The 23707-nt window shown below is 40.5% G+C and overlaps 1 protein-coding gene across 1 annotated transcript in view; it reads right to left on the bottom strand.

Annotated features, from left to right (window-relative positions):
- The window catches only part of LOC117550931 (adhesion G protein-coupled receptor A3), a 422488-nt gene that overhangs the window by 260856 nt on the left and 137925 nt on the right, over nt 1–23707 (bottom strand). Inside the window, 1 exon segment of the mRNA XM_034223540.1 lies at nt 1201–1365. Within this exon segment, the coding sequence (XP_034079431.1) occupies nt 1201–1365 (165 nt within the window).

Here is a 23707-nt window from a genome sequence, read left to right as displayed (position 1 = left end):
ACGTTCCTCAGAAGATCTTTCTGAATAATTTTTACCAGAGTTCTCTTTCACTCCGAAACAAGTAAAACCAGTGAAAACACAAAAATAAAGCACTTTCACGTTAGAAAAGTGTTATTGCTTTTCCAGTTATCACCCGTCCCCTTGTGTGTTATGAAGGTTTTTATGCATGTAAGCGGTGTGCAGAGTCAAAACCCTCAAAGTACACCCTGTAGCGAGTAAAACTCTAACACAGAAAATACCTCCCAAAACGACTCGTTGGTGAAACGTCATTGTCCATTTTTTACTTCCTGGGTGCTGTGTCGTAGAAGCACCCAGTAGCCACGCCCAGAACTATGACGCGATACGGTCATGCGGTACCCGGAAACGAAATGGACCAATCCGTGGAGCCGTTACGTTAAGCCCCCGCTGATTGGTCCAAATTGACCAATCCACGACTTCCTCACACACTCAGTGCAGGCAGCTCTGCTGATTTCTCCTCCCTGGCTGCAGGCTGATAACAGACAGTTGGGATCGCGGCGAAATTCTCTCTGCAGACCCATTCTCTCTGCAGACCCATTCTCACAGCGTTTATCAACCTTTTTCTTACTCAACATCAAGCCACACTTATTATTTTTACTTCGGCTGTGACTTTGTGTGTGCTCAGGGTGAGTTTGGCTGTGTTTCGCTAAACAAGGAAATCACACCTCCACGGAGCTCAGCGCGATTCACAACGTCCCGACTGGTCCCGACCAATCGGAGCACACTAGGCTCACAGGGAGGGGGGGGGGGGCAAGAGCTGCAGCGAGCCGTTTAGTGGAGAAAGTGAATACTGCTGAATACACATACTTTAAAGAGATGCTGTATGCGAAACCAATGTGAGTTTGGAACATTGCACAGTATTTTTCTATTTTAGTATACCTCAACAATGGAATTATGATCAGTGGAAATGGCCATGACACCTCTCCTTTAAGCAATGTGGCGCAGATGTACTGGTTATGAGCTAACCGCTAACTTTTGCTCATTTTCTTTTTCTAATAACTTTGATGATTTCAATCCATCATTGGTTTAAGGAGGCCTCCACAAAGGTAATACCTTGATTAACATTATGGCTTTGCCTTGATTTGATAATAGCTGGAATAATTTAACTCAACAACATATAAGGCATAGTTTTAGTGCAGGGATGATGGGGTACAGAGTTAAATCCACTGAGAGGAGACTCACCTGAAATCCCCCTTGTTGTTGGTGACTCTGTCTGTGGGGCAGTACGGTGCCGACGTCTCCAGAACCACTATCTCCATTTGCTGAGAGGTGTTGCCACGGGAACTGGTGACCAGGCACTCCCAGGTGCCACCGATGCCAAGCTCAATGTTGGAGAGGATGACCTCACTGGAAGAAAAGAACAGAGGCGTCAAACTGAGTGTGTGGATTAGTGTCAGTGTGGTGTGTGCACTGTTGACTTTCATTAAATGTATTATGTAAACACATAAAGGGGACCTTTCATGCAAAATGCACTTTTTGATGTATTTTATACATAATGATGTGTCTCCGGTGTGCCAGGGAACTCACAAAGTGTCAGAAAACAAAACCCTCTCTCTTTTCCTCCGTACCCGAATCTCTAAAAACGAGGCTACAACGGAGCTGATTCAGATTTGCGTCTGATATGACGTAATATCTGAAATGTGGACCCACGGCACTATCAGAAATTTGCTATCAGAAACAATGCCCGACTATTTTGGACGTAATATGGTCTTTGTTTACATTAGCAAGCATGCTAACACTCAGAGCTAACCTGTACTGGAGAGAGCATGTGTAAAAAAGCAGGAAATCAAAAAAGGAACTCACCTTGCGGTAAACCCGCAAGAAAAGAAGCATTTGAGCTCCATACTGTTTCAGAAATAATCCTTGATGTGGTGTGGAACATGATATGGTGTTTAATCACGGCAGCATTTAGCTGTATCTCGTAGAATTCTGAGGAGGCATTAGCTCCCCCTTCTTTTCTTTTTTTTTCAAGCTAAGGACCCAAAATCAGCGTTTCTCTAACAGGGCTGAAATAGATGGATATGAGGGATGTCTAAAACGCATGATCTGTTTGGTGTTTTGAGCAAAACACATTATAGAATTTTTTTTAAAATATATTTATATCTGAGACCCATAATATATGCCTATAAATAGCATAATGGGAGACCTTTAACATACCTGTAGTAGAACACAACCTGCTTAAAAAGCTGAGGGTTAGGCTGGGTTTCTTCTACAGGAACAAGTCCTGTTTCTCGCTTGAGGCCAGGAAAAGGCTAGTCACTGTGACCTTTTTACCTGTGCTGGACTATGGTGATTTGATGTATATGAATGCACCTGCCAATTGCCTGGTCAAGTTAGATGCTGCGTATCACAGTGCACTAAGATTTGTGACAAATTGTAAAGCATTAACGCATCACTGTACCCTGTATACAAGGGCTGGTTTGCTTTCACTAACTGTACGGAGGCTCAGTCACTGGTATATTTTTATATACAAAGCCATGTTAGGGAAACTTCCATCTTATATCTGCTCCCTGATCTCACGGAAAATTGTAAGTGGCTAATGCCTGAGATCGAATGCTGTGGTTTTATTAAATGTGCCAACTGCTAGGACTGTCTTAGGGAAGACAGCTTTTAGATGCGCAGCTCCTCTGTCTTGGAATAGTCTGCATATTAAATGGAAACTGAACAATCTGGTGCCACTAAATGTTTTTAAAGCTCGGTTGGATGCTACTCAATCGGAAGCTATTGGTACCTGTTTATGTGGATAATTATGTAAATGATGCTGTATGATGTTATTTTGTTTTTCTATTTATGTTTTTATGTTTCATGTGGAACTACTTGAGCAGGTCTCCCTTGAAAAAGAGATCAATGATCTCAATGGGATTTATCTGTATAAATAAAGGTTTGAAATTAAATGAAATGACCTGTAGTAGGTTAGTTGAAAGCAATAATATTACGTTGGAATACAAAAATGTGCTTCAACTTCATATTATTGCTTCAACTAACCTAAAGGTTAGGAAAAGGTGCTGGGTCAGGATTTGTGTTCAGGGTTGAAGATATATTGAGGACTGTCTTTGGGTTAGAACCTGAATAAAGAATGGTATGGATTATTTTTGTATAAGGACTAAAGTTAGGTGTGTACATTGGGGTTAGTTATGTCAGCGGAAGCTCCTCATCAGGATGGGACCACAGAAATGTGTGTTCTTCAAATGAATCAAATGTATTCAGAGAGCCTTGTGGATGTACGAGTATGCAGTGGCTTACAATGTTGGCCGTGACTTAAGATGACCATTACCCATGCTTATCTTTCCTACTTTGTCACAGCGATAACTATCTCAATGGAAAATGCCTGATTAAACAAAGGATGGTGAAACAGTGACAAAGAGCCAATGCAGGCCATTTGCCAAGGCGACTAATCTTGAGGATTTTACTCCTTATGAAAGAAAAAGGATAAAAGCCGCAGAGATTGCTAAGCAACGGGCATTATCACCATGGTAATACGGCCTTGAGAAGTGCCAACTGTTTAATTTCCAAATACGATCCAGTTGTAGTCAAATATACACATTTCCTTGTGTGCACTTAACAAGCTAATGCCTTTTTTTGGATTTAATTAAGCCGCGCGTGCTCATAATATGAGTCACAGTATAGCCACATAATACAGTATGAAGTTTTATAATAGGACTTAGGGAACAATGCCCCACAAACGGAAAGTATGACAGAGTTGACATTCCAAGTGACAGGCTGAACAGGAAGCTGTAATCGTTCAGAGGAAAGATGATTAGTGGCTGAGCGACTCTGATGTGGAGGACCTCTAATCCCAGAAAACGGTTCTGAGGATGTGAGAGACAAATTATTCCGAAACATTAAATGTCTTTATTTTGTTTCTGCTCTCTCTCGTAGCATTGAGACAAAAAGACAGTATTTCCAACTTGAGGCCTTTTTATTAGGGCTAATTGTATTAGAATAGCATAACATGCTTTGGATCCATCTTTCAAAGGGAATGTAACCAAGGAGAGTCTTGAATCTTAATTCCGTCCCCTGCTGAGAACCAGTTTCTAAGACCCGTTGGAATCACATTGCTCTGTGACTTTGAAATTCTCTTAATGATGCTTTCCAACATTTACACATGCGCAATGATGTAAGTCCAAATACAAATGCTGTATGGTGTTTCAGTTGTTCTGGGATCAGGCACATGGCGACAAAAACATACTCAAAAGCTTGGTTGGATAACAGATCTGTATCTGTATCAAAAATAAGATTACATTCCTATTACTACCACAACAAAAAGGTGGTCAGAAAAGGACCAGTGACGTGGCTGTAGAAATTGGAAGAGAAGCTTGTTTTTGACCATGTCTTACAAACAGAAACTTTAATAACAAAGACCAAAAAACACATTTGTCTGAACAGTTCAGGTGGATAATGGATGTTGAGTTAGTGCTGGACTTGTATTTCCATATGTGGATCGTCCTCTGCGCTTTACGGCTGTCTGACTGAAGGGTGAAGCTAATTCATACATAAGTGTTAAAGCAAGCATCTTCCGGTGAGTTTTCATGGTGAATAAACAATGTAAACCAATTTATAGTGGCTCAAAAAACGATGTTTTCAACATGTCGTCATAGAAACAATAAAAAAACTATTTGAGTGAAGATCCATTGTCAACTGTAGGCACAGACCTTATTTCGGGTATTTGACCAAAAACATGTGAAAAAAAAGTAAAGACGAGGGAACTGTAAGCGGTAAAATGAAACTATATTCCATATTTTAGGACTCATGACTGCACCACTCCATATCACCTGAGAACTTATTTTATTCTGGGCAGCTGTGTCTCAGGCGGTAAATGGGTGTCTACCAATTAGAGGACCAGTGGTTTGATCCAGACCCTGGTGCGTTAATATATCCTTGGTCAATTAACCCCAAATTGCAAGTTTATGCAAGTAGTCTTGGATAAAAGTCTCAGCTCAATGACATGTAATGTAATGTAACGTATCAACTGTAAAAAAGAGTCCTTGCTTCCACTATCTTTTAACCATCAGTCCTAAATAGTGCATTTACACCGAGGCCTTTGCTCTTCTTCTGCCAGAGCCATAACCTGACCTTTGCTGTCCATGTTGTAGAAGATTGACAAAACTCCACTGTAGGGTCTAATTACCTTGATCTACGTTTAGTGCATTTGGCAATCTACCTATGACAAGAAAATATTTTCATAGCTTTTGTGAAGTCTAAACCTGCACATATCACAACAAATATGTTTTTAGGGTTTTTAGTCTCAAAGCTAAAAGGCGAATTGCATCCATTGCTGCCAAACATAAGTCACTGAGTGGTCATGTTTTATTTGCACCTATACAATAGGTGACATGCATACAGAAACTTTAGTCTTTATGTATTATTGGATGTGTTACTCTTTGGATTATGGTAATACTTAATGTGTTTTAAAGGTGGGGGAGGTAATTTTGGAGAAACCAGCTCGAGTGCGCTAGAATTTGAAAATACACAGCCGAAAAAAATCTGCCACTTCCTTACAGAGCCCCTCCTCCAACACACACAAACGCTCACATGACCAATGAGGGCACGAGATAAGTTTGTGCACAGATGGAAGGCTGACAGGCAGGTAGGCCATCCAGTTATTTTAGCCGGGCCGGCTCAGATGATTGGTCGTGCTTTTTACAGCGCTACGGCTTCCACAGATTACATTTTTGTATGGATATTTTGTCAAAGCACTTAAGATATTCATTGCTATCGGGATGTTAAGAGCATTCCATGGAATATAACAAAAAGTGTATCTCGAGCCGGTTTCTGAAACTTACCTACCCCACCGTTAAGTGTTGAATACTTGACACTAATGCCATCACGTGAAAGAAAGCCGTCGTGAAGTCTGCCAGTCAAGTCAAGTTGAATCTAATCGAGAGCTAACCTGTGTGTATAAACAAAATAAATCAGAATGAAATCACTGTGTGTTTAGGTGAGAGCGTGTCTCCACTGCCGTTTATTTTGTAAGAGAAGAGAAACGGAAATCCGACAACGCTGTTGACATTCCCCGTTCCAGAGCGGACCCGTGACTTTGCTCCAAGGACTTCCAGTGTGCGAGTTATGAAAATGAATAAAATAAATCCTGATTTCATCTTCTGTGTTCCACTAAAGCTCTCTTTTCTGATTGCTTTTCTAAAAGGCCCTAAATCAGATTTGAATGCTTGACTGAAATGATGACTCTGTGTGTGTGCATGTGTGTTTGTGCATGTGTGTCTGTGTGAATACTTTTGAGGCCTTTGGCATGTGTGCAAGTATGTTTTCAGTTGTCAAACATTTCTAATTAGTTTGGAAGGACTTTTGCACCAATCATGTAAAAGCTTGGAGCTTTCTGAAGTATTGACGGTTTCATCAAACTTTTGACACACGATAAAGGTCTTACCGTAGGAATGAATTAATCTCCAACTGTGATGATTTCCCTAAGTCTTACTTCTCTTTCATTATTCTACCTTTCAAACACTTTCTCTTTCTTCAGTCTTTCTACAACTCTCTGCTTAAAACTGTATGCCAGTTGAGTTTAAAGTGTGAATGGACTTTAAAAATAAACCCTCTTGGCTCAGTCCAGCAATGTGCCTGTATGTGCAGAACAACATGTGCTGTCTGAAAACCTAATTCAAACAGCTACTGCAGATTACACACTGGTTTTACAAAGAGATGTCGAGCCCAATAAAGTAGAAATGTTCAGTGCTGCTTGGTGAATGCAATGTTGTGAGTGTTGCTGAGACTTAAGCTGGACATGATTTTAGAGGTTAATAACCTCCATCTCCACAGGATTGACACTGAACAGTTCAGCCATCTTCTCTGAAATCTCTGTTGGTTTTGTTTCCCCTGCTTACCTTTAATAATTATGAATAAAACCTTTGGCTCGTAATTTAATTTCCCCATTGTAGCGACAAGAGAGAGGTGAGGGAAATATATCCAGTCTAAGACGCGAGGCGAGGACTCGAGGAGGTGCAAGCTGAGGAATGAGAAAGGGCTTATGTGTCAGATTTAATTGAAGTGGGAAAAGGTGCATTTATTGTCGTTAGATTTTTGAACACAGTCTGTGAACTGTACTGAAAAGCTGCCCTATGTTATATTAAGGAATCATGTGTACTACTGACGATTTCATTTAGTCCTCAAAAAATCATAAAAGTACTATTGTGCTTGCCCCAGATCTTATTTTCCACAATATTCCACTATATCCCATTGCTTTTTGTGGAGGCAGCCCTTGTGATGCTAACTTCTGGGTTACAAATATAGTCATCACACCCCAACCTCTGGTACTCCCGCCTCCCAGTACCTGCCTAAAAAAAGGAAAACTTCACTGCTGACGGCAAATTCAGCTGCATCCGGATCCCAACCATCCCCTTGTGAAATGCTGCACCCAAACACAACAAGCAAGAGGAAACCATCAAATTCAGTCCAGAAAAAAAACACCATCCTCACGTAACCATCACAATTAAAAATGTCTCTGGAATGTGGAAATCAGTAGGGCAGGGGAACACATGAGCCATGCAACAAAGCACTGACCTACATCCACAGTAACACTGCACCATTGTGGAGCGGATCCCTGAGGGCTCATTAGGACCATGTACGCTCACACGATGATACTCAAAAATGTGTTTACATAATGTTGCTTACAAGACTGTAAACTTTCAATCCGTCAATTTGACTTAACAAACGTTCCGAACGCAGGGACTTTTTTTATGCAAGCTCGCCGATCCAAGTTGGTGGATTTCAGTTTTATCAGAATAAGAATTCAATTATTTGTCCCGCAACGTGGAAATGTACAATATTCCTACTGCAGATGAGGGAAGAGAGTAAACTTACATATTAAGAAGTAAAAAATACCTACAAATGCATACGTTATTAATAATAAAAAAACACATAACGTGAATTGCAGGAGTGTATTTTGCGGCTTTTGTGCACTACAAATTAGACATGTTAACACTAATGGGAGTACTACATGTGCATGCCAACATTCATACAGGTGCATGTTCAAAATGCATTAAGATACATAGAGGGGTGTACTATAATTAACTCAGATACTTTTCCCATCGGAGCAGCATCCATATCAAATTAGCTCCTTGTGCTTACCCTCTCTATGACTCAACACGGTACATTATGTAGAGTGTTTAGATTTTACATTTCCCTGTTAAACTTAATCTCATGTACCTAAGAGCTCTTAATGTTCTTCATTCACTGTAACTGGCAAACAGTTAAGTGATGAACCCACAGGTAGAATTATAAATATGTTGACATCATTTAATTACGTCTCCGTAGCAACACGCTAGTCAACTCATTTCAAATGCCTTCCTACCTGCCGCGGCACATTTGACTCAATATACTGCTGCTACTGAGCAATTAACAAGGCTCTTTTTTCATGTGAATGGTGCTTTAATGTATCTCACTCAATTCTCTCATATCTTATACATTTTTCTCATAACATTTCTCAAAGATCGTTGGACATCCAATTTTGATATTTTATTTATTCTTTCACTTTTAAACTTGATAATTTATCTTATTGTTGTCGTATTCTTTAAATGTTATTTCATTTTATTATTTTCATTTTAATATTTGTATTTTTACTCTTACATGCTAACCCTTTGAGAGAAGTACTCAGATATTGTACTTGACTAAAAGTAGAAGTACCAGAGTGTAGGAATACTCTGTTACAAGTAAAAGTCCTGCATGCAAAACGTTACTCAAGTAAAAGTAAAAAAGTATTATCATCAACATATAGTGAAAGTAGCGACAGTAAAAGTAGTCATTGTGCAGATTGGTCCATTTCAGAATAATATATATGATATGTTTTATAATGATTGATCATTAAAGTGTTCTCAAAGCTGGTAAAGGAGCAGCTAGTTTGAATGACTTTGTATACTGCAGGGTAGCTGGTGGATTTACTCCAGGTGGAACTAAAGTCTGATTCAACACTTGATTATATTTCACATCATTCATCCACATCTGTGAAGTAACTAAAGGTATTAAATACATGTAGTGAAGGAAAAGTACATATTTAACCTCTGAATCGTAGTGGAGTGCAAAGTAGCAAAACACAAGTACAGTACTTGAGTAAATATACTTAGTTACTTTATCCTGTTCCCTGTATCCCGAGAGCCCCCAGTACAGGGGGCTGCGGGGTGTTTTTTCACGAAACTGTGTCTCAGGGCATCTTAATATTTAAAAACCTATTAATGTGTCATACTCACTTAACGGTAAGAAACTCAGCTAACTGAAGATACAAACAATTTGTACCGAAACAAAGCACAAGTCTCACAAGAAGCGTCTAAATGAGCCCTGAGCGAAAAAATGCTAGCGCACTTAGCACAGAACTCACGGTAAAAAGACCCTTATTACTGATCGTATATGCACATACAGCTGAGATTCCACAGATTCCACAGATGAGGTATTATAATCATCACTGAGCAATCAGAACTCGCAACAGGGGAAGCAAACAGACATCACAACACATAGCATTACGGAGCAAACACGGGAGATCGTCTCACCTTAGCTGTTATTCTGATCAAAAGTCGTGTTCAATGGCATTAAAACGATAATCCATCATTCCATTTTTATGTAAAAATCGGATATTTCATATTAGCTGCTAATGGTAGCCACCAGAGTGTATCGCTGCTTCCGGTTCCGGAGCATTCTGGCTGCGCATCACTCATTCACTAATGGGTAATGTTTAGATGGATTTTTAGGAACTTCCCCTCGATGCTGTAGTTTAGTAGATATCTACAAATGAAGAGTCGATATTTTTCGAAGACCATTTAGTGCTTTGTTTGTAGATATCTACTAAACTACAGCATACAAATACAGAGAGTAATGTAGGCCTGTTATACTGAGTGATATATATTATACACACTGCTCTGCTTTCTGCACGGACCTCACAGCTGTTCTCACTGTAAACATCGCGTCACGATGAAAGCAGTTTCTAAAATAATATCCAGGGGATGCATGCAGAGCTGTCATTGGCTGAGATAAGTCCGGCCGTGCGTCACCCCTCCACGTTCCTGGAAATGCATCCGCGGAGGAGCCGTGGAGGACCCATCAGTGTATCCTCGGTTAGAGCTCCTCCAGAGAGCCTCCTCGATGCTCGACGCTCGATGCTCGGTCCTCGATGTGCATTTAGAGAAATGAGATGTCCTTCAACATGGCGCGCTGAAATCCATTTCCGGGTCACTACCGGAGGACCGAGGAGTCGAGGAGGGGAAATTAGAGTATTGAGAAACCTCTAATGAGACAATCAGACACAGGAGGGCAAACACAGGAAGGAAGAACAGACACAGGGAGAACAGCATTTCAAAATAAAACTGGAAACTAAACACACAAAACTAAAATCGTCGCAACGTCGATGCATAACTCAGCGTGGTCCAATCAATACAGGGTTGGAGAAACAAGAGACACAACCCGACAGCAGACCTAACTCCGTGGACACAAGGTAAAAGTAATAGTTGGTGCAGACACATCAGTTTATTGAGCATGCTGATTAATTCTAAGCATGTCTTCTTATCTATATGTACATATATGAGTCTGGAATTTCACTGATCTGAAAACAACATAGTTGCAGACCTATATTTGCGTTTAATATATTTAGCATCCCAGCAGGGCTGCACACTAAGAAATGAAAGCATTATTTTCTGGTGCATTCCCAATATGTTGACCTTGTTTAAGCCCAGCAGAGTTGTATAGTAGTAACAACATAAACATTGGAGCTCCACAGACCTCTGGAGAGGGGTCCGGGGGGGATTCACACCCGGGAATTTTGATTAACAAACTATTCTGTTGTTTCATTTACATGTATCAATCATCAAATAATGTTATTGTGTAACATGACCTCAAACACGTATGTTTCTGTTGAAGATTAAATATGAATTGTGATGCTAAATATTCATGCTCTGCCTTTTCTATTCTTCTGTCTGGGACACTCAGGGCAGACCACCAAACCCCAACACACAGTGACTTGTGCTTATTCTGAGAGGGTTACCTTTGAATAGGACATATTCTGCCCATCTTCCGGTTCATCTCAGTATGTAGTGTCTCTCCTGTGACATGTCTCCATGCTTTAATGTTCAAAAAGCTCTTTATTGTTATCATACTGCCTGTGCTGCAGCACCTCTTTTCACCCTCTGTCTGAAACCAGAGCCCAGTCTGCTCTGATTGGTTATCAGGCCGGCTGTTTTGATTGGTCAACCACTTCGAAATGTTCTGCCTCTTAGCCCATCACGTATAATGTGATGGAGTGCTAGACCCTGGGTCTGTTGCTGATTCAAAAACATTTAGCTGTTTAACCTGCGCTAACTCACATATTACAAATACAACTTAAACTAATTGAACAGATCTTAATTCAAAGGGAAATGAGAAAAACACAAAATGCAACAGAGGCATGAATTGTAAGTCAAGACAGTATACTGCCTAAAGAGATGTTCTGAAGGGAGATCGCCTTAAGAAATTATGTTTGCAGTCAGTAGCAGAGTTCTTGATTTTAGAGACATGTGAAAGAGAGCAATAGAGGAATAACCAGCAAAGACACGGAGGAAGAGGCAGAGATAGACGTTTTCCTTTGCCTTCAGTAATACATCCAAAACCTGCTTCTTCATTTTGTGCAAGATTAGCCTGATTAAAAATGGAGAGGATTAAGCAGGATACATCCAGAGTGTCTGCTTTAGCTAGCTATAGGGCTGTAAAATGTTTGATTAATGAAACATGAATCACAGGCTTGTCCCGCTGCTGCCGCTGGTGTAGCTAATACCGGGAGTTTGGCTTGACACCATTACTCAGCAGGAGTTTGGCCTACATCGCCGGAGCGTCAGGCCTCATGGGGCCTGTTTTTTTTTCTCCCGCTGCTCTCACTGTGAGCTATGCAAACAGATCAGCTTATCGGCCCACCTGTGCCAGCAAAAGAACATTGCTATAATGAGACAGCACAGTGTGAGACACAAGACACAAAGAGACAGTTTGTCATCACGTTCGCCTACAGCAGAATGAGCAGAATTCTCCTTCACAGAGGTCACTTAGCTGGCATCTCCGCTCGCATTGCTGCAGCACAGTGCGACAAATCCTCTCTGATGGGGCATGCAGAGCGAGGCTGGCTGACTCAGAGGACGCCTGTCCAAGGTGAGAGACATCAACACGGGCCGTAACAGGTCACACATCTCCCGCCTTTTTATTATTATTTTCTTATTAATGTATTAATTGACTTTCAGCATTATCCTGCAGAATAGTCAATAACTCACGTTAGCGTTTACTTCCTGTCTGTCTTCTTCTGGTGATTTGTCTGACGTACAACGCTCTTTCTTTTAACCTCTTTCTTTCTCTCCTTTGATCCTCCTTAGCAATGGTCATTATTTTGTGTTATCCAGTATTAACAACCTCTGAGGTTTGATTTGACCAACCTTACGACTTGAGTCCTAATATTAACTGAAAATGATTTTATTGACTTAAAAATTCTCGTATAAAAAAGAGACTCTATTCAAAGGCGTACAAATGGCTAAAACTGCGACAACAACAACGTCCCTTAAAATGAACGGCACTACAGATCGAGGTTTTCTGTAACTGTCCAAGTCTGTTCGCATTTTCTTTCCATTACCCAGTCTTTAAACACTGCCAAAGCCCATACTGTGTTCCCTTTAGTCTTACTTCCTGTCTGTCTTCTCCTGCTGTTCCCTTTAGTGTTTAATTCCTGTCTGTCTTCATATGGTGATTTCTCTGACATACAACGCTCTGTCGTTTTACCTCTTTTCTTTTCTCCCTTGATCCTCCTTAGAAACCGTCAATATTTTTGGTTAGCAGCGGTTATCAAGTATTAATAACTCTGAAATTCAGAATTGAGTATTCAACTTATAATGAGTGATATATCATCCACTGAGGCTAAACAAGCATTGAGCGTCTGGCATCTCAAAGGCCAAACATAAGTGAAGTTTATTTTCTGTCTAAATTAGTGAAATCACTGTAATTCCCCCCCACACGTGTCTTTCAACGATGCAATTTAAAATAGAGCATGGGTGAAGTTGAGCTCAGGCACTGCACATTGTTTTTGTTGGACCGAGCTGCGCTACACAATCATCAGCTATGGAAATGATGTCTGCTCCTTGCAGGTTTTCTACAGGAGAGAGGACCTTTTAGGTGCCAAGAACAACATGACCCAAATGGGTTTCACTTGGAGGGAGAAAATGGCATTATGTCTGTATACAAGAGGAGAGTGGTGGGTAATTGAAAAAGGGCCCCAATCAGAATGTAAGCAATGAGAAATTCATTAGGTTCCAGTGGGACCCTGAGCCTGAGTCAAACATTTCATGGGGGGGATTTGTGGAGGGGTTGAGAACAGGATAGTTTGTTCCAGCCTTCTGTTGGTTTGAAGCAGAGGGCTAGAACAGGACTGATGTCACCAGTCAGTACGCAGCCAGCCTAGAGGGACAGTTGCATAAGGATAAGAACAAGGTCATTATTACATCCTTGGTTGGAAATATAGAGGCAGAAAGGAAGTTTTAGGGGATTGGCGCTGGGCGGATCTTGCAATCAAACGGCGATATTTAAGCCTTTATGCCCCATGTCATGGCCATTTCTACTGATCATAATTCCATATTTGAGGTATACTAGAATAGATTTATATTGTGCAATTTTACAAACTAACTTTGGTTTCTCATACAGCATCTGTATAGTATGTGTATTCACTCTCTGTCCTAAACTGTCACAAACGAGCTGAGAACCAAAATGCAACACACGGGAAACCAGGGATAGTCTGTAACCAGCTTTATTAAAGGCAATAGGCTGGTAGGAGACAAAACGGCAGATAGTAGGCAAAGGGCTGGTCGGGGACAGGCGAGGGTTCCAGGAAAAAGCAAGACGGGAGTCGTAGGTACAGAACGGGTCAGGGAGCAGGCGAGGCAGAATAGTCCGGGTACAGGCAGGGTCAGGAAACAGGCGAGGCAGGCTGGTCAGGGACAGGCAGGTCGAAACCGGGAGAGCAATCTGGAGGATAATGCGGGAAAGACTGGCATGCTGCAAAGTACGATCTGGCACTGAGGTGAAAGTGAAGTGGGCCTAAATACTAATGGAGCTGATGGGTGTAACAGAGTGAGAGAGAGAGACAGGGTGTGACTACCAGGTGACTAAGGAAGGTTAATGCAGAAAATAGGTGAGGGAGAAAGCAGACTGTGACATAAACGGCTTGTTGGAGCTCCTGCTCCCCCCCCCATCCCTATGAGCCCACTGTGCTCTGATTGGTCAGCTCGCCCACTCTGTTCTGATGAGTCTACCACTATGGTCTACCACCGTTACAGCGGAACATCAGTGATTATGTGTTACAATGGCGTTAGCAACCAGAAAATGACACCAGTAAGGACAAACAGATGAGAATGCTGCGTGGGGTCTGGGTGCCGTGTTGGCAGGACGTTGCGCGGGACGTTGCGCGGCTTGCTGCTGCGAGGAGCGGACAGTGTGAGCTGGGTTCATTTCCAGCTTGCTGCGTGGGGTCTGTTAGACAGCGCGAATGGACGCAGCTTTCGCAGTGTGTTTTTATTTAACAAAGTTAATAGTTAGGGATGTCCACAAACGTCTTGTCTAGCATTCCTTTGCTACACCATCTTGTGTCTGGATCCCAAAAAACTAAATGGTGGAGGCCAAAAGACCAATCTCCAAAATTCAAAACAGTAGTCAATAAACCAGTGGGTCACGGTGACTATAACATCCACGTCTTATAGAGTGGTGCAGTGATAATGTATTTTTGTAGGCTGTTGGCATTATTCCATTGGATTTGTTATTTTGCAGAAAATAATCTCTGTGACAAACACACATTTATTGTACTTAACATGTTTGGTTGAGCAAGATAATCTCCACATATTAACACCACTTAATGTTTTTTAAGCGTAAATCCAAAATAAAAACTTTTAGGCTCTAAACTAACTACATCATGGTCGCATGGTGAGCGTCCCCACTGCAAAGGTAAACATATTCTTGTGACATTTAGGGACTTGTCGGCAACTGCCGTTTTTATGACACAGAAGTTTCGGACATTCACGGGTTATTATACACTATTTATTTGTCGTAGAACAAAACGTGGACATCTCTTCAGTTTGTGTTAACCACACAATTTACAGTATATCAGGCATATAACCAGGGGTGCACATAACTTTTTTGCCCTGGTTCTCAAAGGAGCACCTGGAGATGTTGCTTGGTGCTCATCCTTAAAATGAAATAAACCGTAACTTTTGAGGGGGTCTTGACTTTATGTGCCAGACACACGGCACTGAACACACATGCAGAGGTGAACACAGAACACACGTGCAGAGGTGAACACAGAACACACATGCAGACAGAGGTGAACACAAGACAACATTAGCACGACCAGTAATCCTACAAGCTGTCATCACTACCCTCCTGACTGTTCTCCTCACTGTCTTCCTCTCTGTCAGACATGGAGATGTAGGCCTACTTCTTTCTCTCTGGTTGAGTCTGCCATTAGCTGCTTGCATCCACAAGTCAACAGCTGGTTTTGGGTCGAAAGTCTCTGTTATCATCTTAGACAAGTGGATGTAAACAAATAAGTATGTGAACATAACCAATAGCCTACCATAGCCAATAACAAATGAATGTAACTTATTTTATTTGTGTTGTTCATTCATATCTTATTTTACCTTAACATTTATTTATTTATGCATTTTTTTTATCTCTCCAGTTTTAAAGGATATTTTTGGTTACTGTCCTATAGTATACATTGGAATGATTTCAAACCTGTTTATCCCAATAATTATAAAGGAGTGCCTTGGAAATATGTGTTTACATAAATTGTGACCAAATCGTTTGAACTTAGACTAAAGTGAACTATCTAAACACTCAAGAGTCCTTTACCTCACTGAGCTGTAGTTATCAGCCTCTCAGTCTGACTGGAGAGGACTCTCCCTCCACATCATTGTAGAAACATCTTCTTCTTATATCCGTTAGAGCAGCTAGCACCAGATTCTAATAACAACAGTGCTGGTACCGGTTCTCCCTCGCTCACTCGCATTTTGGCTGTGAGCTGCGGGCGCCAGATAAGCCAACATCCCCCATTTTCATCACTTACAGCGCCCATCGTACAGGGCAAATGAATTGTGTAACCGGGGTGAAAAGGGTGTTACATTTACTTAATTGAGAATATTGTTACATCAAGGCCGAAAATTAGGATGAGCCCCAACGGTGAAAAAAATGTGTTTCCCTCCCAGAGCTGCCAGCGCAGCGCCTCCACAGATCTGGCGCCCTAGGCGAACATCTATAACGCCAGTGCCACGGGCCGGCCCTGAGTTCATATGCAACTCGCAAATATCTTTCTCTCTTCTCTCTCCTCTCTCCTCTCTTTTCTCTTCTCCCTTCTCTCTCTCCCTCTTCTCCCTTCTCTCTCTCCCCCTCTCTCTCTCAATGTTGGTGCGCAAATGCGCCTTTTTTCAAATGACCCGGTGCTCTTTCTTTGGACCTGCGCACCAGTTATGTGCGGCCCTGCATATAACCACAAACCCATTCAAAATAAACATTGACTTCGAGACGAGGGAACGAGAAATGGTAATATGCCAACTTATTTCCTGCTTTTTTACCTCGAACCTGCATCACTCTATTTACAAGTGTTGTTAAAATGATGTGTTAAAGACGACACCAGTCAGTTCACAACCAAATAGAGGGACAGTTGAAAACTGAATAATTTCTCTAAAAGATTTCTAACAAAACCCAAGACTTAAGCTACATTTCACTACTGTTGAATGATCTCGGTGCGTTTTATTGTCCACTTTCGATTTTGAATGATAAATATGACATATACAGATGTAGCACGCTAGAATGCACTCCACCCAGCGGATTCCAACCAGAAACCCAAAGGATCCCAGTGGCTGGGATTTTAAAGCCCTCCCACTATTTCCAGAGAGGGGCGTTGCCAGATTTCCCCATTTGTTCAATTTCATGATTTAACCATGAGATGGCGGTTCATTCACAAATACACACAGACAACTGGGTGAACTTTGGTCTTCGGTTTGTTTCCTGGACTTTCAGTACTTCAGTAATGTTTGCAGCTCTGCAGTTGTGTTTGCTGAATAGCATTTAATCACATATTTGTTATGGTTTTCACAGGCTACTATGACGAAAAAACATCCATATTTTAGATCAAATAAAGTATATCTAATCTTATTATCTTAATTGTAATTCAATAATATAGTCTTTATATATTACATAATCATAATAATAACGTAAATGTTTACACTTCTTTATTTTTGATGCTCATACTTTTACCTTTACAATAGTTTGCTTTACCCGTTAAGCCCGAAGGTCCCCGCCGGCGGGGACCTTCAGGGTTTTTTTTCACGACACTGTGTCTCAGGGCATCTTAATATTAAAAAACCTATTAATGTGTTATACCAGATTGACGAGAAGAATCTCAGCTAACTGACTATACGAACCATTTTTACCGAAACAAAACACAAGTCTCACAAGAAGCGTTAGCATTAGCCCTTAGCTAAAACGGGCAGATGCTACTTCCGGTGCTAACTAGCAAAAACGATCTTTAAAACTTAATATTTTCTGCACAAACTACATATCATCTGAAAGCTGATACTCCACAGATTATTTTGTTATAACTATCATCACTGTAGGACACAAACTCACTGAGATATCAACCAGAACAGAGAAGAAAAAAAACAACAGTTTTCAAAACCATAACAATAATTATGTCTTACCGTTGCTGTTTTGTGATCAAAGCTCGTGTTCAAGGGAATAAAAACGCTGTTTAAGGTTAATCCAATGTCTATTAGTCACTTTAGAATTGTTCCTGATAATCTATCATTACATTCATGGCAGCAGAGTAGGTATAAAGTGTCGCAGTCCCGAGCTAATGCTGTCTCACGTGCTGTTTACGCAAACCTCTCTCTACTTGACGTAAGTGTTTAGCGGGACTTACTAACTGTCACTCGATTATATTGGCTCTAACGGTTCAGAAAAGGTGTCAATCACCCAAATCGACCAATGGGTTCCAAAGATATGATCCTGCGTAGTATAAACTACGCCCGCTCCGGCTCCATTACGCATTACGCAGCCAGAAGGGAGAGTTTCACCACTGAGGCGAGCAGGTGCTAGAGATGCTAGCTGAGGATAGCCCATACCAGATGACTCTTCGTCGGATGATGAAGATCTCCTCCAGCCAGACCTGGATCCGGACAGTAGTGACTCGGATGTTGAACTTCCACCACGGGAAAGGAATGTAATCTCTCTGTTTTTATATATTACTTATGTGTTTGGTGGAACTGCGTCACAGTGCTAGCTTAGCCAAGAAGCTACAGGAATGATTAGGCAAAATGCTAAATAGTGTTACTTGTCTTTTTGGAGTTACATTTTCTAAATGAATGGCCAGTGAATGAATATATACATGTGTTTACTTATTTATTTGGTGTAATATTATTCATTTATAGTCCAATATTATCCTTTTTATATATTACTTTTGTGTTTGGTGGAACTGCATCACAGTGTTAGCTTAGCCAACAGGAATGATTAGCCAAAATGCTAAATAGTGTTACTTGTCTTTTTGGAGTTACATTTTCTAAATGAATGGCCAGTGAATGAATATATATATATATATATATATATGTGTTTACTTATTTATTTGGTGTAATATTATTCATTTATAGTCCAATATTATCCTTTTTACATATTACTTTTGTGTTTGGTGGAACTGCATCACAGTGTTAGCTTAGCCAAGAAGCTACAGGAATGATTAGCCAAAATGCTAAATAGTGTTACTTGTCTTTTTGGAGTTACATTTTCTAAATGAATGGCCAGTGAAGGAATATACATGTGTTTACTTATTTATTTGGTGTAATATTATTCATTTATAGTCCAATATTATCCTATAAGTATAAGCCAGTGAATTAATATAATCTCTTTGTTTTTCCACATTTGTTAGATGAGGAGTGACCCCAGCAGGACAAAGCCACACACCCAGAAGACTTTCAGGGAGCAGCTTGCTGCAGAATTGTTGGAGTTTGCTGAAGGCCCTGCAGAAGGCCCTGCACCAGGCCCTGCACCTCCACCACCCCCACCTCCTCCTCCATCACTCACATGCATGTCCGAGTATTATGGGGAAGATGCCACCAAGGTCAGGAAGAACTGCAGGAGGTGCCTAGATGCTGGACTCAAAAGGGTGAAGACACCTGTGTACTGCAGGAAGTGCCAGGTCCCTCTGTGCTTCACTGTAAAAAATAACTGTTTCAGGGAGTGGCACGACCTAAATACTGGAACATTCAGGTAGGTATAAAGTTCAGGTAGGTATAACGTTTTGCGAGTGTTTATTTAAAAAAAAAATACTTGTTGTTTTTATATACCTAGTGTGATTTTATTGTATAGTGTGTTGGTAAAATATTTGTTGTTTTTACAAACCTACGGTGTGGTTTTATTGTATAGTACATTGGTAAAATGTTTGTTTTTACATGCCTATAGTGTGTTGGTAAAATGTTTGAAATAAATCTGCCCCAGTTGGAGTCGAATGTTACCTATGTTTCTGTTTTTTTTTATTGTGCAAGTACACCTACACACAATGACCTACAGTGTGGTTTTATTGTATAGTGCGTTGGTACAGTTACATACACACAGCTACACTTACACATACCCACACAGCTACACATACCCACACAGCTACACATACCCACACAGCTACACATACACACACACACACACACACCTACATTTACACACACCTAGTACACACACTCACACACACCAAAATATATATATTTTTTAATTATTTTAAAAAAAATATTATTATTTTTTTTTGGGTGGAATGAATACCTATAGTGATGATTCAATGTAATGCAATGATTTGTATAGTCTGGTACCTGAAAAAGGTCAAATGGCACTGATGGAACCAAATGTGCCCAAATGTGCCCAAAGCTTATTCCGCCTGGACTTTATTTTCATAAATCTCTCTAAAAAGGTCAAATGTCACTTGTTTTGCCTCAAGCTTGATACAGGGTACAGGGTATATGTTATACTTTGGATTCCTAAAGCTTTTAGGCTACTAACCCATCATTCAAGGTTGGTTTTCACTATAAGTAATGGGTTTTCTTTAGGCGGAGACAGGAATTTACATTTGTTTGCTATGTTCCATCTGAATTTACTCTGACACAGACACATCTATATTGATTCTGACACCTCTACATCCAACTCACAGATGTAACCTTGCTTTGATAACAACAATTATTCATATAAACCTTTTAGAAGTGAAGTTATAGTCATTTGTTCTGGGAATGTCATTTTCGAGCCTGAAACCTGAAAAACAGGCTCGGGGTTTAACAGGTTAATATGCAGTATCATTTGTGTAATATTGTTGTGGTGTTTTTACACAGTACAGTAGATCGAAGTAAATCAACTTATACATCATGTATTATAATGTGTTGTATTATTAAGTAATATCATACATCAACCCCATTATAGCAGATGTCACATTGAATGGATGAACACATTTATCCATCAATAATTATAACGGAGTATTTCTAAATATAAGTTCTAAAAATACTTATATGTATTTAATACTAATAACATAATGATTCATTTGACTTTCAGATGATAATACTTTTCACTTGGGCAATTGACAATTTTGAATGCAGGACATTTACTTCTAACACATATTTTTACCTAGGTAAATAATCAGAATACTTCTTCCACCTCTGATTTTGGACCCCGTCAGCGTTTTTAAAACTTTCATTAAATGTTTGATATTTCTACAGACCCTTTCAGACCGGCAATGCTGGAGAACAGAGGGGGGATGGGAGAGTTTTGTCCCATTCCGATGGCCCATTACTAGATTTGAAACAAAGAGTGACAGCCTGCGTTGATCACCTTAAGGGAGCAGTCGGGGGGTGGTGAATTAGTACATGGTCAATGTTTGTTTAAAAATGTTTGCAATCGCGAAAGCTCTAAGCCAATCAGACATGGACAAAAAAAAGGCTCAGTCTATGTATCGAGGGGGAACTAGAGACGCCCCTCTGCCTTTACAGCCATGGTCCGGTCTGACAGCGCTCAGCTCTTTGCTGCAGAGAGGAAGAGACAGATCACCGCTCTAAACAAAGTCAAAAATCATACATCCAAAACCGAATAAATATAATTAATTATTATTAATACGTTAAGTCTTGTTAATTGTTTTTCACTTTTATTAAATATTTGATATTTCCACAGACCCTTTCATACCGGCAATGTGCGATAGAAACAGCAGAAACAGGAACAGCATAAATATGCAAACCCAAACCTACAGTTAAACTTTACTGCTGGAGAGATCACAGGGGGGTTGGGAGATCACAGAGGCTGGAGAGCTGTGGCTGATGGGCCATTAGGTGTGTAAACAAAGAGTCACACACAGCCACCGCTGATCAGCTGATCACCAGGGCCGGTTCGGAGCGAGAGCATGATAAGCACCGTTTTTTCCTGTTCACACCGCAGCGGAGCAGGCTCTTTTCCCCGAAAAAACCAAGCACGAAAAAATTGTCGGTCTAGAAGCAAGAACCGCATACGTCAGATTACGTCGGAGGCGGGGGCAGGGGCGAGATCAACCTGAGCTAACTGTTTATGGCGAGTATGGCAAATAAAAGTTGTAACAAGCAGTAGCGCTGAGCAAAGTGACTAGAACGCAACCACACACTTGTAAAAAAACACACTTTATAAAGTCAGGCAACACTAACCAGGCTTCGTGTGATTCTGTTTATTTGTACCTTACTTTGACCATCCGTTCGCTGTTATTGATCATTGTGGAGAGCAGGCAGACGTTTTGTATTATAGCAGCTATCGGATGGAATCAATACATGGGCTGCAAGTTGTCCGACTATCACAAGTATAATCATAATGAAAAATACGCCGGTAAAATGTGCCTGTAGAAAACGGCTTATGCCACAATAGGATAGCAACAAGTAGTCAATATAGTCAGTTTAGCTTCGGTTGCTATGCTAACATCACCCATCCATCACTGCTACTAGTACTAGACTCCTGGTCCTAGGATGGGTTAAATGCAGAGGCCACATTTCACTGTGTGTGCTGTGTGCTCTGCATGTGTGACCATTAAAGAGGGTTTCATCCCTCCCCCAATTCTATCTATTTATACCAGAGAAACTTTCATAACAGCGTTGTGATGCCAAACAGTGTTATTTCAGACTGAAACACATTCACTTGTGGGGAGTTGGGGATATTTATCAGCTGCTTGTGTGACAGTCAGACAGTGAAGACTTTACAGCGGCCGCTGCTGTGAGTTAACGGGAGAATAAACTCCAGTGGACAAGCAGCACTGCAGTGGTCGGTAAATGCCGCTGAAACACATTAATAAACAATTAACCACGTCACTCTGGAGAAAAGTATAAGGTTGGAGAAGTAGTTATTTAATTTAATCTAGCTTCGTATGATTAAAAGTAACACGATCATCGACCTGACGCAGTCCCCCATTGTTGTTGTGAGCGCCGTTGGGGAGAAAATCTGCGACGTAAACGGTGACGTCATGACGCAGCAGCGGCAGCACCAGTCGGGCTCTGGGCGGTGTGAACAAAACGGGGGCTGAAAAGAAAAAACGGTTCCGAACCAGAAGAGCGCAAGCACGGAGCTAGAACGGGAACCGCGTTGGTGTGAAAGGGGCATGAGAGATGCCGAGTTTCATTCAGACTATTTAAAAAAACAACGGTCTGATTTTATCATTGCACAACAATGAACTCAAAGTGTGATTATTATATCAGTAATATTAAACAGTAATAATACAGTAAATATTATTGTTTGCCCATGGTGAAACGAAGAGGCTCCATTAAAAATAAACCTCTTTTTAGTGAATTACTGAGTTTAGGCAGGTTAATAAAGTTTTAATGAAGTTGACTACAGCAAATTCATATTTGTTGGTGCTTTCATGTCTATTCGGCGCACATATGATACATTAAATTATCGTGAGCATGATGATTAAAAATCATTTGTTTGAGCCAGGCTGCATTTACTGATGAAAAAAAAACCCGATTGTTTTTGTAATTGTAGTACGCCAACGTGGATTAAACAATATTATTTTTTTAAATAAAAACATGGTGATGTTTTGTAAATGATTACATGTCTCTTATTTAGCACAGAATATGATCCTATCCGTGACCTATGGATCTTAACAAAGCTCCGCTATAGTAATCAGAGAAAAATCTTTCAGCTGTTTATTTCACATGAGTTCCAGCTTTGTAATCACTGCTCCACCTGGTGGATCCATGATCCATTGCAGTTGGTTTCATTATCATTTATCAACGGGGCGTATCAAGTCTGAAACATATTCACTACGCCAGGGCTGGCCAACCAGTCAGAGGTTAAGAGCCACATTTTTTCTATGTTTCTGCAAAGAGCCACATCAAACACACAGTCACTGATACCGCTTGTTTCAGTTTTTTGTTTTCTGGAGACAAGATTTCAACCACGTCACTGATGCATCTTTGTGGCATTGGGATATATATTTTTTAAATCCTCTGGAGCAGAGAGAGGAGCTGTGGATTATTGTTATTGATTATTGCATCAGTGTTTCTTAGGGTCAAAAACACTAAACTCACAACTTAAAATGAAAGCGTTTAGTTTATTTAATAAAAGAGCACATGTTCAATATGAAAAGTGACAGTAGTTATAGATTATTTGGAATTTGGTGCTATATATATATTTAAAAAAAAAAATTATATATATTTTTTAAACACCTTGAATT

Source organism: Gymnodraco acuticeps, unplaced genomic scaffold, assembly GCF_902827175.1.
Source record: "Gymnodraco acuticeps unplaced genomic scaffold, fGymAcu1.1, whole genome shotgun sequence".
NCBI lineage: Eukaryota > Metazoa > Chordata > Actinopteri > Perciformes > Bathydraconidae > Gymnodraco > Gymnodraco acuticeps.
The sequence above is the reverse complement of the archived record's forward strand: the minus strand, read 5'-3'. Positions and strand labels throughout refer to the sequence as shown.